At 38.3% G+C, this 16,783-nt stretch overlaps 1 protein-coding gene across 5 annotated transcripts in view; it reads right to left on the bottom strand.

Moving 5' to 3' along the window:
* The window catches only part of LTBP1 (latent transforming growth factor beta binding protein 1), a 596,328-nt gene that overhangs the window by 459,463 nt on the left and 120,082 nt on the right, over positions 1–16,783 (bottom strand). For all 5 annotated transcript variants that reach the window (XM_053711864.1, XM_053711861.1, XM_053711862.1 and 2 more), the window contains exon 3: positions 13,041–13,329. In XM_053711864.1, coding sequence (XP_053567839.1) covers positions 13,041–13,329 — 289 coding nt within the window. The remainder of the gene's footprint in view (positions 1–13,040; positions 13,330–16,783) is intronic.

The raw sequence follows: 16,783 nt of genomic DNA, 5'->3' as shown, positions 1-16,783 counted from the left end.
TAGCCACCAATCAGCAAGCGCTACCCAGGTTCTGAACCAAAAATGTGCCGGCTCCTAAGCTTTACATTCCTGCTTTTCAAATAAAGATAGCAAATGAAAGAAGACAATTTGATTATAGGAGTAAATTATAAAGTTGCTTAAAATTACATGCATTGGGTTTAGTATCCCTTTAATGGACTAAAAACTCAAAATTATTCATTTAATTGGGGAGAGAGGGTCTCTCATGCAGCCCATAGCCCAGCCCACACAGAAACATGTGCCTCCTCATTAGAAAGAGGGGAGTCTGCTCTTTCAAATAAGGAGCTGTATGAACAGCTAAGAGGCAAATGCTAAATGCAATAGTGCAAAAATAAACTGCAGCCACAGCCACCAAGGAAATGATGGTGAAGAGGAGTGGGCTTTAACTGAACTACTTTGTCTCCACCTGTAGCACTTAGAGCAACAAGTGCAACATAATTTGAAATAGGAAAGGCCCCTCGTTCAATTAAAGTGAAAAGCTGTCTCTTGGATGCAGGTAATCACCAGAGAGGTTTCTATTGAGAGGGGCTACAGCTCTTGCTTTAGCTTGAGAGGCACAATACACCTTAATGTAAAACTGAATACCCTTTTTAATAAGGGGTCATATGCTAACACACATCTCCTCCAAATAGAACACAGAGCTACAAAAAATCCAAATCTGGAAAGAGAAGTCGCAAGCCCCACTTACTGGTATAACTGGTACATTACAAAGGAGTTTATATCCTAAAGACAACATATACCACACACAAAAACATTTCTCACATGAAATGAAGGATCCCTCTCTTGGACTGTAACATACCCCTCTAGGTATCAGGTGTCTGCTATGGAAATGGATATTTATGTGTCTATTATAACCTTTATGATGTTGTAGAATCTAAAACCAACACCCTATATGCACCAAATGAAGCATATTGTTGTTCTCGTCAAAGAGGAAAGTCCTCTTACTCTTTTAATTGGTTAAAGTTGGCTCCCAGGTGATCACTAGAGCAACAGCTATCACCTGACAGATTCCAAGCAAACATTATGTGAATTAGGGGGAAGCACCTCTCTCAACCCCCCCACACACCCCAACAAAAAAACTCTTCAAAGTGAAGGTCAAGTCCGGGTGACTCGTTCACGCCATTCTGCAGTTGGCCTGAAATGAGTTTGAGGTTCATTCATCATTTATCTTACATTTTAATCATACCTTCTATTTTTTAACTTTTATTTTTTTTCTCTTTTTTATCCGCCCGCCCGCCATCTTGCCTACTTTGATTGACAGAAATGGGGCGTTCAACCCCCTTTCTCGCAACGTCACTAATAACTTATGAGCATGCGTTACTCCCTCAATAGCGTCATAGAGCTATCAGGCTCGTTCATGAGACACCTGCATATTGTACTTCCTGCTTCTTATTTGGATACATATCAATTACGTGGCCACACATTTTCACGAATGTGCGATTCCGTTGCAAATACGCATGCGCAGTTTCTTGTAAATCTTGTGATTGAGCTTTTTACTGACATAGTGAGCGTGTGGGACCGCTCACTATGTCACTAAAGCTGTATAAGGAAGTGGTGGAGGGGAGGAGTCGCAATGCAAACGGAAAGCATACTAATAATTTTTTTTTTTTAAAGTACGTTTTGTGAAAAATAAAGTTAGCGACTAGAATGAGGGTATCCTATTGAATACATTTCAGTAGTCCATTGGCCTGAAATTGACCTTCACTTTTAGGGACAATACATTTTGACACTATGGCATCTACTTATCAAGCCGTCAACTTACTTGCATTCGACGGCACCAATACACTCGCCTAAGATCGCCTAACATCACGGCCGCGGACCTGAATTCGTTCTCCAAAGTTACCAAAAAAGCTGTCAAAAAGCCGCGCACCAAGTACGGGGCGATGAGCAGCGGACTGTTGTTAACTAACAGTCATCGATCTCGCTGCTCTTCGGCTTTTTCCCAGCTTTATTGGTACCCTGTCACTAAACACCCACAGTATACTATACTGTTTTACCCCTATACCACCGCTCCCGGAGCCCACCGCAGCTCTAATAAATGTATTAACCCCTAAACCGCCGCTCAAGGACCCTGCTGCAACTAAATAAAGTGTTTAACCCCTAAACCGACGCTCCCGGAGTCCACCGCCACCTACATTATACTTATTAACCCCTAATCTGCCCCCTCTACACCGCCGCCACCTACATTATACGTATTAACCCCTAATCTGCCCCCCTCCCTACATCGCCGCCTATCTTCAATATTTTTTTTTTAATTATAAGTGTTGCGCTGCAAGAGCGCTAAAATTAGAGGCAGTGCCAGTTAGACTCTGAGCCTGAGATTGAGACCGTGACGAGGAGGAAATACTGTCACTTGACTTCGGCTGCAGTGCAGAGCAACCACGCGCTAACTTAATTAGGAGGCAGACAAGCAGTTCGCACGGAAGGAAGTTATTTCCTTTTTCCCGCACCTGTACACTCTCTGTCAGTATGACTGACTGTGCTGACAGAGTGCTGTCAGAGGTTCAGAGACTGCCTGATCCCGGTCTGGACAGCATCATCCTAAGTGCTGTTGTTGTTCAGTCTGCAGCTCCCCGACAAAGGTAAGTTCCCTCCCCTCCCACCCTCTACATAGGCTGGCTGCCCCCAAAGCTGTCAATAAGAGCATCTGACAGCCTTGCTGGTGACACAGCATTACACAGTTTTCCTCTCTCCTGTGCGTTATTTACAACCTGTCAGCAACCGTCACAGGAAGTGAGGTAACAGAGGAGAGGACTTGTCAGTGTGAGTGCAGTGAATTATTGTTGTTGGTAAATATTTACACTGTCTGCCTTCCTTGCTTCTGTCCCTGACAAGATAAGACCCCCTCCTGCTGATTAGGGTCACGGAGCTTTGCAGACCATAAATTCTGCCTGTAACTTCATAGGTGAAACTTTCTGGCCGTATTTTAACCCTTAGCTGCCACTGGGAGATAATATTTTCACAATATAGAACAATTGTTATTTGTTGACATGTCTAATACACATATTCTCACACAGACATGTACATTTATGTGTGGATCAGATATATATATATATATATATATATATATGCACTCCCCAAAGGGTGTCCTTCCATTTGTTAGTTTGAAACGTTGGGACGGGAGGTATGACAGTAGAGATTAACCCCTTAAGGACCAGCGACGTACCCTGTATGTCGCTGGCCTTTTTTGGGGACTTGATTGTTTTATAGCGCGGTCTTGCCACCAGCGTTGAGACTGCTCTATTCCACAAAGCCTGCTGGAGGGAGTGCATTAATAGCTTGTTCTTGCTAGACTTGTGCTATTATGTCCTGAAAAAACCCTTAACGACCAGTGACATACAGGGTACATTGTGGTCATTAAGGGTTAAGTAATCTGAAGTTCAAGTGTTAGGTAAGAAGAAAGTCCCATAATTGTTTCCTGAACCTGATAGGTGCAGGAAACAATTAATAAAGGTAATATGCTGGTTTACCTTTTAGTAGTGAATTTTGTTAATTAGGGCTATCTTTCTATGCGATAAAGAAAAAAACAATACATATTCTTCAGGCTGTGGTAGGTCTTTATTATTATTATTTTTTTATGGGTTAGATAGTGTTTTTGAAGAAATATATAGGGTCCTAGCCATTACCACTACTTTACCCTAGTATAAATTAAAGGGACAGTTTAACCTAAAATGTTCTCCCCTTTAATTTGTTCCCAATAATCAATTTTACCTGCTAGAGTATAGTAAATTGTTTACAAATAGATCATTTACCTTTATATCAGCAATTGAAATCGTTATCTATACTAAAAGTTTCTATACTTAAAGGGCAAGTTTACTCAAAAAAATTCTCCTCTTTAATTTGTTCCCGATGATCCACTTGTATACCTATTTTATAAACCCGGGGTCACGTAAAAATGTATTGCTTGAAATGGGGTCGCGAGTGGAAAAAGTTTAAGAAGGGATGCTCTGTATCACATGGTAGTCATCAGCCAAGCACAGCCTCATACACTTATATGCTGTGAACTCTTGCACATGCTCAGTAGGAGTGGGTGCCTTAGAATGTGTACATATAAGAAGACTGTGCAAAAATTGATAATGGAGGTAAACTGTAAAGATTTTTTTTCACTTGCTATCATTATCTTTATCAAGAAAATTAACTTTTATGCAAGTTTAACAAATTGAATAGATTTAAATGCATTATTCTGAATGAAGATGTTTTGCTATACATTTAACTTCTGATATATACTATAAAAAATAACTTTAAGAAACTATTTCAAATATTTGAATAGTGCTAGATTTCTCATTGCTCTAAACTGGATAGGTAAAGATATACTTTCTATAGAGATGTAGGTGGACCAGGTGAAATAATGAATAGATCTGGAAGTAAATTATTACTTGCAAAATAACAAAGTAGATGTTTTTGCATATATGTGTGAATTGCTGTAAACACTTCATTCTAGCACCCTGCCCCCTCTGTAAAAAATGAAAAGAAGTCTCAGGTTGGTATTGTACAACATAAGGATACATTGATTATTTCTAATTTTCCATTTCTTGAAGCTGAACTATCGTGGTGGTTCTAGGGGTGGAGCAAGGGAAGCAAAGCACCCCCCCCAATCTAATATTATGCACCCCCATTGGGCTGAGGAGGAGGGTAAAAAGGTAACAATTACTACCCTCCTGCCCCTATCCTTGTAGGCAGGACATGTCCCACAAGTGCCATGTTTCCTCCCCTTACCCTGCCCATGGAACACCCTTACCTCCACCCAGGAGTGTTTGCCACCCCATTAATAAGGTTATTCTATTATATTATTACAGATAATTATCGATAACTATAGGTCCTTTTTGATATAAGATTATATATGTCTTGGGATAGGAGGTTTTTATGAATTTCTTTTTTTTTTTATTTGTGTTGAAATGTTTGAAAATCCACCAGTTAAATGGTTTCCAGGAGCTGTGTCTCCAGTGCTCTATAATTTGGTGTTTTACTTGTGATGTCACTGTTTGTAACACATTTATTCTCAATAAAGTTGGTTTAAAAAAATGACTTTAAATTTTCCCTTTAAGTATTGGTATTTTAATAGCTGTAAGAAAATATAAAAAAAAAAAAAGATTTAAGTTTTTCTATTTTCCAAAACCAATGAAAAAAAAACTACTTGAACTTAGCAGCATATTGCCAGGCATATGTTTTACATTAATACCACAAGACAGCCTTTCCTTGTCTTCACAGTAGGGTAGGGGTGCTTTTACTATATCTTAACATGTCCCAGCTTAGAGGCATGACTAGATTTACATAATATTGACAAGCAAAACAGCTGAAGGACATCTTACCCAGAACTTGCGCACACTGCATTCAAATTAATTCAACTCCCATATGTATGTCTGTGTTTGGTGCCAGAATAATCACATTGAAAACTAAAGCTTGCCACCTACTGCCCAATATAATTATGAATTCTTATACACAGAAATATTTTTTAAAATAGCTTTGCTTAATAATAAATATTTGTAAAGTGACATATGGAACCAATAATAAAAATGCTTTAACCCTTTCGTGACAGGGTTAAAGTGCCTACATCGGAACACCTGTTTCGATGTAGACAAATTGAAACTACGCGATCGTGCATACGATCGCGAGATTTCAATTATTGGATTGCATTTGGGGGGCGTCCCTACAACCCTAGGAACGCCCTCCAGACCGCGATCAAGTCCTAGAAGCACAGAAGGCTTCAGGACAGCCGTTAGCTATGACGTTCTATTCCGTAACGGCTTTAAAGCCCAGTGTAATTATGACGGAATAGAACGGCATAACGGCATTAAAAGGTTAATGTGCTAGATCAGTGTGTTATTGCATTATTGCTTGAGCAGAACTTTAGGCTTGATCACAATCTTTTTCAGTAACGATTTGCGAATGTTGCACATTGTTGTCATTGTGTTTTATTGATAATCTCACAATTTTGTGAGTCGAAAACTGGGCACGATTAACAACAAATTACTGATTGTGTGGGTCTAGGAATTACATCACAGGATGAAATGCTTGTATGCCGACTGATACCTTTTTTATAGTATATAGCAGTCATGGCAAAACTTGGCACTCCATATGTTTCAGAACTACATTTCCCATGATGCTCGACTGGGTTTCAGAGTGCATAAGCATCATGGGAAATGTAGTTCTGAAACATCTGGAGTGCCAAGGTTCGCCATCACTGGTATATAGTAACCTTTGTGCTCCAAAATCATAGTTATATGTGTGTATGTTCCTTTAAGGGAATTGAACAGAGGGACTAAGATTATAATGGCCATGTTTGTTGGGTTATCAATGGTTTCCCTTTTTAGTTAGAGTATATGAGTCTCTATTAAAGGGACAGTATACACCAATTTTCATATAACTGACTGTAATAGACACTACTATATAGAAGACTATGCACAGATACAGAAGAGTATAAAACCTTTTAAAATCATATTCAGAAGCTCCTAATTTAGCACTGTTAATGAGGTTAGGCTAATACATCAACTGAAAGGGGTTTGAGAAATTAAGAAAAGCAGACCCTTCCCCCTCCCCTGCATATGCAAAGACCCAATTACGCAAACAGGAATCTGTAGACTTCAGTCTACATCTGATACTTTGGATATTGGTTAGGAGTCTGAAAATTAACATAATGTTATTAAAAAATAAGCAAAACTATACAGTACATTATTACAAAAACATTTCCAGATGGGCTTTATAAATGGGTCATCTACAAAACCTGTTTTGCATATATTAATCTAGCGTCATTTTTAACCTTTAAAGTGATGGTAAATCCTAACATATGTGAAACTCTAGGATTTACCAATGGAACAAATAAAAGGGGATTTTCATTCATGAAGTATAAAATACTTCATGATGAAAGCTCCTTTATTTGTTCCAAGCGATCGCCGTTCTGAGCTACTAAGGCAGCCCACCGGCAGAATGCTATTTTCCCTATTTGGCAGAGAGGTGACATTTCCACCTCTTAGCCAATAGCCGTGCAGGAAATCTGGCTTGGCGCCGCAAAATGTTTTCGTGCAAGCAAAAGCCAATGCACACTAACTTCAAGACTTAAGATATTGCAAACTGGAAAAACCGAACACTTAGCGCTTGCACGCTAACCCAACAGCAGTTAAACATACAGTGCTAACCTGAAGGTAGTTATCACTATAATACATTCCAATGTTTTTCACATAAAAGAAAATGTTTTTTTTTAAATAGATATTTCTCTCTATCTCATTGCTTGGTAACACAAATTGCTAATCAGCCAATCACATGGCAGCAACTCAATGCATTTAGGTATCTAGACGTGGTGAAGATGACTTGCTGAAGTTCAAACCAAATGGGGAAGAAAGACTGGGGAAGAAAGGGGATTTAAGTGACTTTGAACGGGCCGGTCTGAGTATTTAAAAAACTGCTTATCTACTGTGCTTTTTACGCACAACCATCTCTAGGGTTTACAGAGAATGGTCCGAAAAAGAGAAAATATCCAGTGAGCGCGGCAGTTGTGTGGATGAAAATGCTTTGTTGATATCAGAGGAGAATGGGCATACTGGTTCAAGATAATAAAAAAGGCAACAGTAACCCAAATAACCACATGTTACAACCAAGGTATACAGAATACCATCTCTGAAGGCACAACACGTCGAACCTTGAAGCAGATGGGCTACACCAGCAGAAGACCACACCGGGTGCCACTCCTGTCAGCGAAGAACAAGAAACTGAGGCTACAATTTGCACAGGTTCACCAAAATTGGACAATAGAAGATTTGAAAAATGTTGCCTGGTCTGATGAGTCGATTTCAGCTGCGACATTCAGATAATAGGGTCAGAATTTGGTGTAAACAACATGAAAACATGGATCCATCCTGCCTTGTATCAATTGTTCAGGCTTGGTGGTGGTGGTGGTGGTGTAATGGTAGGAGGTGTATTTATAGGCATTTTGAGCTTTGGGAAACTTTGCCAGGTAGGTTTGTATATCCCATACGTCACTAGCTCATGGACTCTTGCCACTTAGATGAAAGAAATATATATATATCTCAAACAAACAGTGAAGTCACAGGATTTTTTAAAAAAGAATGAAATTTAATTAACCTTCTTCTTCGGTCCGGCGTTACAACTTATCTAAACATCACGAAAGACAGAATGTAATAACTTAATAAACCCTGTTTAATATACATCTATCTAGCTATAAACTATACATAGGCACTACAGTACCTTTAAACCTGTGCCTGAAAACGGACCGGTTACTATCCGGTATTCAGTAAGTGACAATATAGTATGGAACAGGAAGTGGGGCTTTAGAACTAGCCCTCCTGATCACAGGAGATAAAACAGAAGTGGGGCATGTTAAAAAAACATAGTACAGGAGTCACACTCAATCATTAATGTTTAAAAAAGAATCTATTATCTGTCCTAGTCAATGGTGGAATCTTGCTCACCTTTAATAAACTATTCCCATGGGTTTATAGAACTAGATACAAATATAAGGTGGCACAAAGAAAATGCTGATTCCAGTTGCACACAATTAAATATATATAAATATATATGAAGTCCCTATTTGTTATAAATAAATATGTATGATAATTCCCATTTGTCAGTGTTTGGTATTTTTCTTAAATATAAGTTTTCTACTATTTTCACAACTTCTATATTTTATACAGGTGATGTTGATAAATTTTATACGTGTATATGTATATTTACCCCTTCTTAATGTTTTCACTCTCTTTTCTACACTATCTTAAAGGGACAGTCTACACCAGAATTTTTATTGTTTTAAAAGATAGATAATCCCTTCATTACCCATTCCAAAGTTTTGCATAACCAACACAGTTACAATAATACACTTTTAACCTCTGTGATTATCTTGTATCTAAGCCTCTGCAAACTGCCCCTTTGTTTCAGTTCTTTTGACAGACTTGCAGTTTAGCCAATCAGTGCCTGCTCCCAGATAACTTCACGTGCGCGAGCACAGTGTTATCTATATGAAACACGTGAACTAACACCCTCTAGTGGTGAAAAACTGTTAAAATGCATTCTGAAAGAGGTGGCCTTCAAGGTCTAAGAAATTAGCATATGAACCTCCTAAGTTAAGCTTTCAACTAAGAATACCAAGATAACAAAGCAAAATTGGTGATAAAAGTAAATTGGAAATTTGTTTAAAATTACATGCCCTATCTGAATCATGAAAGTTTATTTTGGCCTAGACTGTCGCTTTAAGTTTATCTGTCTAGATCCTATTAATTATATATGTAACTTCTTGACCCATTTTACTCCAATTTCGTATTCTAAGAACCTTTATACTTCAAATGATTTAAATAGTTCCAAAGAATTTATTAGGCTATACATTCGTTAAAAACATTCATTTAAAACATTCAATAAAAAACATATGTTCTTTTTAATTCTAAAATTGCTAAAAAAAAACACTGTTGTCTATTTTCAGTATGTATTCTAAGATACGAGTTGTTCTAATACTTCTTAGATGCTTATTTCTACTTCGCTAGACAATATCAACATTTGATAAGATACAATGTATATACAATATATACAATTGGTAGTGGGTAATATACAGATGGTTCTACGACTTCTTAGATGCTTTTTTCTACTTCGCTATACAATATCGACAATTGATATGATACAATGTATGTACAATATTATACAATTGCTAATCAGTAGTATATCAATCCTAAATGTTGGTAGATGATAAATGTATACCCTCCTTTTCAAGGCTATTTCAAATGTAACTCTCCTGGCAAATACTGAGAGTAGCGTTTTTTTATATTGCAGTGTTTTGAAATTGAAGTCTTATGTTCCCGTAATATAATTCAATATAGAGGAAGTTCTTTGTTTAGAAAACAGTATATCTGTGATAACTGATTAAGATATTAAATTCTTATTTACATACGGTTTTTTTAACTGCTGTTTTTTTCCCTTTTGTTATCCTCAGTTTAAACAGTGCACTGTTTCGATGAATTCCTTCTTATAGATAGATAGTTCCGGTGGAGTACTTTGTTGTCAATCCTCCGTTAACCGGACAGAGTCACTCCAATCCCTCATGCGAGTTATGCCGGTCTGAGTTAGCTGGTTGCTGGAAATAAACTCACGGACTTCTTGTCAGCTTCTTTTGTACTGTGTAGATTTCTGTAGCTGGCAAGGTAACCGGAGTAGATGGTGAGAGATCCGTTCTTCTGGACCTCGTTATGTCCCCATCAGGGATTTTCTTTCTTCTTGTGATAGCAGCATGCAATTGCTGATTTTTCTTTCAGGTTTCTACGCGTTTCGGCTGTAAGTCTTTCTCAAGATACCTGAAATGATCGATCTTCAGCCTTTTAAAGCCTTATTTCTTACCGGCTTTATATTAACCTTTCCATTGCAAGTTGCTTGTGAGTTACATCTTACATTTTCTTTATTCCTATTTAAATTTAAATTATGTTTCTTATTTCCGGGTATTTAAGTGGAAAGGGCTCCAAATTATATATACATATGTACGGTATATATGTATCCACGCCACCGGGATGAAGATAGACAACACCCCCGCGATGGATGAAGATGTCGCCGCCTGGATGAAGACTTCTCGCCGCCGGTATTTTTTTATTTTTTGGGGTGTTTTTTTTTCAGATTAGGGTTTGGGCTTTTGAAAAAGAGCTAAATGCCCTTTTAAGGGCAATGAAAAAAGAGCTGAATACCCTTTTAAGGTGGGTTTTACTGTTGGGGGACTTTTTTTACAGGTAAAATATCTGTTTAACTTAGGGCAATGCCCTACAAAAGGCCCTTTTAAGGGCTATTGGTAGTTTATTGCAGGCTAGGGGGTGTTTTTTTTTTTTTTTAATAGGGATATTAGATTAGGTGTAATTGTTTTTATTATTGATAATTCCGTTTATTATTTTTTGTAAGCTTAGTTTTTTTATTTTTCGTAATTTAGTGTTTATTATTTTTTATAATTTTGATTTTTAATTTTTCTCGTAGTGTTAGGTTTTTTAATTGGTAGTTTTTTTAAATTTTATTAGAATAATTATGTTAGGTTAATTTATAGTTTAAACTTATGGGTTTTTTTATTTCACAGGTAAGTTTTTATTTATTTAAATATAGTTATATTGTAATTTTAATTTAAAGTTAGGGATTGTTTGGTTTAGGGGTTAATAGTTTAATTTAGGTGTTTTGCGTTATGGGGCAGGCGGTTTAGGGGTTAATAGGTTTATTTAGTTGCGGAGATGTGGGAGGCCGGAGGTTTAGGGGTTAATAGGTTTATTTAGTTGTGGAGATGTGGGAGGCTGGAGGTTTAGGGGTTAATAACTTTATTATAATGGCAGTGATGTCGGGGAGCAGCAGAATAAGGGTTAATAACTTTATTATAGTGTCGGCGATGTCGGGGAGCGGCGGAATAGTGGTTAATAACTTTATTATAGTGGAGGTGATGTCGGAGAGCGGCGGAATAGGGGTTAATAACTTTATTATAGTGGCGTGATGTCAGGGAGCAGCGGAATAGGGGTTAATTACTCAATTATAGTATCACCGATGTCTGGGAGCGGTGGAATAGGGGTTAATAACTTTATTATAGAGTCAGCAATGTCGGGGGCAGTGGAATAGGGGTTAATAACTTTATCATAGTGTCAGCGATGTCTGGGGCAGCGGATTAGGGGTGTTTAGACTTGGGGTTTATGCTAGGGTGTTAGGTTTAAACTTAACTTTTTTTCCCCATAGACATCAATAGGGTTGCGTTACGGAGATTTTTCATTCCGCGATCGCAGGTGTTAGGTTTTTTTTTTAACACTCTCTCCCCATTGATTTCTATGGGGGGAAGCTTAACGCCACCATATCGCATGCACAAGGAGGCTTTTCAGTAACTTGTAATGGCAGCGCTATGGAGGGTGAAATAACGCAACTTTTCTGGCGTTAGTTTCGCAACCTGTTTAGCGCAAAACTCGTAATCTAGTTGTTAGTTTCTAGGTGGCATGCCTGTGCTAGAAGCAATATACAGCAGCAGTTTGGCAAGAATGCTTTTGATAATGCTATATACTTTTGAACACTAGATGGCAGCACAGTGTATAACATTGTTAAAAGCTGTTACCATACATACACATGCTGCCTACCTAGGTATGGATTTCAACAAAGGATACCTTGAAAAAGTAAATTTGATAACAGAAGTAAATTGGAACATTTTTTAAATTGTACATTCTACCTTAATGATGAAAAAATATTGATTTTCATTTCACTTTCAACAAATTTTTCATTTTAATCTATAATATAAACCAACAACTAAAGTTTAAATATTTATAAATAGCATGGATTCATATGGAAAATAATATATATATACTACAATTGCAGCTAATGATACCAAGTGATAAGGTGGTAGCATGCCACCAAATTAATTATGAACACAACCTTGGGCACTTGTGCCATTGATTTGCCCCCTCTGGGCTTTGAGAGAATAAAGTTAGAAAACCAAATATAGTCAAAATATATACAATAGTGCAAAAAAAAAAAATTTGAACAATGCTACAAAGGGCATAACTGTATGACATTTCTATATTCAACAATGAATTACACACAAAAATGGCAAAAACTAAGCTAATGTGTATGTATTTAAAGTGTTCAGTACATTAATATGCAGATTTTGGTACCAACAAAACATAATATCCCTCTCTAAATGCCACATGCTTGCTGAGCCAATAAAAAGTACTTGTCTCAAGCAGGACATGCTCGCTGAGCCAATCAAAGGCACTTGTCCCAAGCAGGACAGTAAGCCAATCAGGAGAGACAGTTGCATGACTCGGCCAATCAATGGGCATTTTCTGCTTGGGCGGTGCATCTGCTGAGAGTGATTTTGCACGGTTAAACATAGAGCAAGCTTTGGTCAGTAATGCAGACTTTTGTATTATAATGTTCCTGTTACAAAGTAAATAACTTATTATCTCATTGCTTCGTTATGTTCTTATTAGGTCGCACACAATGAACATTTTGTAATGTTATTATGGGCGCCCTTTTTTGTGTGTTTACTGGTACATAGACTGAAATAAAGAGAAAGTCAAAATGTAACTTACTGTGACTGAACATGCTGAGTTAAGTAGACAGGTGGCTTTTGCTTAAGTGCCAGTGTCACTTGCCCTGGCTGATTGGCTTCTGGAGAGACCTTTTTCGGTGGTGCTGCCTGCTGTGGAATAGGCCGAGATGGAGGTGCTGGAACCCCTGGACCTTGACCTCCTGAAGCAGTGGAGGTGGTGTCTTGACTGGGGCTCTCCTCACATACCTTGCCTTTGGTCCCTGGCTTGCACACACACAGATGGGGACGTAGACACATTCCTCCGTTCTGACAAGGTGGTGTACAGTTAGCTGTGAAAGAGAAGAAAGTTAGAGGTCTATGCAACAATTTGCTTACAGTTTACAGGTTGGGATACAAATGGAATATGCTAGAAACTTCAAAATTACAGTTTAGCCTTTTATGTGCTCTATAATGCTACAGACATACTGGTTCAGGGGTCTGTAGGAGCAGCACACAACAAAGGAAGGAGCTGATTGGATCCCGTTTGGATGCACCATGACTCTAAGAGGCATATTTAACAAATGTCTGTCGGACCTGATCCGACAGTGCGGATCAGGTCCGACAGACATCGCTGAATGCGGAAAGCAATACGCTCTCCGTATTCAGCATTGCACCAGCAGCTTTTGTGAGCTGCTGGTGCAACGCCGCCCCCTGCAGACTCGCGGCCAATCAGACGTCAGCAGGGGGTGTCAACTTGATCGGGTTGATCGGGTTGAATTCCGGCGATTCCTGTCCGCCTCATCAGAGCAGTGATGACTGCTGATTCATAACTGCTGTTTCTGGTGAGCCTGCAGGCTTGCCAGAAACACGGGCCCTCAAGCTCCATTCGGAGTTTGATAGATAGGCCCCTAAATATTTATGTACTGAGAAGAGAATAGATCTTTAGACTGTCAACACCATGATCACATGATATTTACATACATCCAGGTGGGAAGTAACTGGTTAGAATAACATATTTGTAAAAAAAAAAAAAAATTCATATAAATCCAGTATTTTTTGAAAATTATAACATAATACAAAGTCAGCAAAATACAAAAGAAATTAAAAAAAGGACAAAAAGGTCAAACAGAAATCGTCCTATAAAGCGTAGCTAACTCTCGATCATAATGTATCTAGAATGAAACCCTATTCTAGCTAGGATATATTTTCTAGAGGGATAGTAAAGTCAAAATTATGCTTAAATGAATGAGATAGAGCATGCAGTTTTAAACAATTTCCCAATTTACTTATATTATCAAATTTGCTTTGTTTTGTTGGTATCCATTGTTGAAGAGTAAATCTAGGTGGGGGATAGGAGTGTGCATGTGTCTTTAGCATTCTATGACACCAGTGTTTGTATCTGTATTATTGCAAATACTGCTGCCAGGTGGCTAACGACATGTGCACACTCCTGATCTCACCTACAAGTACTCTTTAAAAATAAATAACAAGAAAACTAAGCAAAATTGATAATAGAAGAAAACTGGAGAAAAAAAAATATTGTGTTCTATCTATAAAGGGACAGTCTACTCCAAAATATTTATTGTTAAAAAAGATAGATAATCCCTTAATTACCCATTTCCCAGTTTTGCATAACTAACACAGTTATATTAATCAGTGCTGACTCCTAGGTAACTCTACGGGAGTGAGCACAATGTTATCTATATGGTACACATGAACTAGCAGTGTCTAACTGTGAAAAACTATAAAAATGCACTGAGATAAGAGGCGGTCTGTGGTGGCTAGGGGGCCTATTTATTAATGTGCAATCGGACATGCTGTCGGCATTTATCATTGCACCAGCAGTTCTTGTGAACTACTAGTGCAACGCCGCCCCCTGCAGATTCGCGGCCGCTAGCAGGGGGTGTCAATCAACAGGCGATGTCTCTCTGCCCCCTCAGAGCAGGCGGACAGGTTATGGAGCAGCGGTGCTTCATAACTTGTGTTTCTGGCGAGCCTGAAGGTGCTTCAAGCTCCAGACGGAGCTTGATAAATAAGCCCCTTAGAGAAAGGCAGAAATTTTGAGGTTTAAAAGTAAAAAGTATATTAATATAACAATGTTGGTTGTGCAAAGCTGGGGAATGGGTAATAAAGGCATTATCTATCTTTTTAAACAATGCACATTTTGGAGTAGAATGTCCCTTTAAGTTTAATTTTGTCTTTACTGTCCTTTTAATTAATTCATTTTATACCAATTAATCACCTTATATATAATCAGTGAACTTGAGATAGATTTTGAAGGTTAGTTTCCCACGTGTCACGCCGCTCCGTCTTAGTGGCGGATCGGCGTTCTCTTCTCATGGTCGTTGCCATGGTTGTGGCTATTGTTGTGGCGATGATGTCATCGCCGCACACTTTCTCCTTCCTCTGATGCCGCTCATCGGTCTGATGGCGCAAATCTGCACTTATGTAAGTCTCCCTCACTTCCTATACCTTGCCCAAGTATAGGTGTTACTGTGTGTACTCCTAGGTGCTTATTTCTACTGTATTGCTGGATTGCCTAATTGATACTGAACTCTGCCTGTCTGACTACTCTGCCTGTTTAACCCCTGTTTTGCTGGATTGCCTAATTGACACTGAACTCTGCCTGTCTGACCACTCTACCTGATTAACCCCTGTACTGCTGTTACTGTGGATTGCCTCATTGTTGCCGAACTCTGCTTGCCTGACAACTCTCCAGTTATTCCCTGTAGTGCCGAGAACGATTGCCCTTCTACTATGAGTACTGTTACCTCATTTACTTATCTATTCTCTTGTTCTGGGATATTTCCTTATCCTTCCACTTGAAGGATAATAAGATATAAGGGATAAGGGATAAGTTTCAGACACTTTATGAATCCAAATTGACAAGGAAGGTTTATCCTTACTTTGCCAATTCTTAGCTATTAGGAATCAAACACTATTTACCATAATCTGAAATAGTTTATGATCCAGAGGGTATTTTATTTTTGTGATTTTATTAAGTAGTCATATTAGTAGGTCTAAAGGAAATTGTTTATAAAAAATGTTTTCCATAGAATAATACAGTAGTATTAGTTGTTCACAAACATACATTTTCTACTAGTTGAAAATAATATTTTATTGCTTGAGCGAAAGTCTAGGAAGTGCTGTATGTCGAACAGCACGGGTGCGCGAAATCCCTCACATCACACACAGACTTCTAATGGAGTGCATTGAAAACTCATGTAGGCTCTAATTTGAGGTCTAAGACAAAGATGTGCTGAACCTCTGCACTCACTCGTAGTGGAGTCAAATTATTTTTAAGTGTGTGTCTATATATATATACCACACCCACCTTACGTCATCTACGATATACACGTGGTTTTCAGTGTCCCATGCTGTTTATGGACACTTTGTATGCAGCATAAGTACATAACGAATGGAATACCTGAAAAACTTTGGACTCTTACAAACGTTTGGTCTCCAATCCGTGTGACAAGGGATTCCTGGAGAAAAACGGGATTTCGTTGTGCTTAAAGGGACAGTCTACACCAGAATTTTTATTGTTTTAAAAGATAGATAATCCCTTTATTACCCATTCCCCAGTTTTGCATAACCAACACAGTTATATTTATATACTTTTTAACTCTGTGATTATCTTATATCTAAGCCTCTGCAAACTGCCCCTTTATTTCAGTTCTTTTGACAGACTTGCAGTTTAGCCAATCAGTGCTAGCTCCCAGATAACTTCACGTGCATGAGCACAGTGTTATCTATATGAAAATCATGAACTAACACCCTCTAGTGGTGAAAAACTGTTAAAAT

Source organism: Bombina bombina, chromosome 4 (genome assembly GCF_027579735.1).
Source record: "Bombina bombina isolate aBomBom1 chromosome 4, aBomBom1.pri, whole genome shotgun sequence".
Taxonomy (NCBI): domain Eukaryota; kingdom Metazoa; phylum Chordata; class Amphibia; order Anura; family Bombinatoridae; genus Bombina; species Bombina bombina.
Note: the sequence above shows the minus strand (reverse complement) of the source record. Positions and strands in the feature narration are given on the sequence as shown.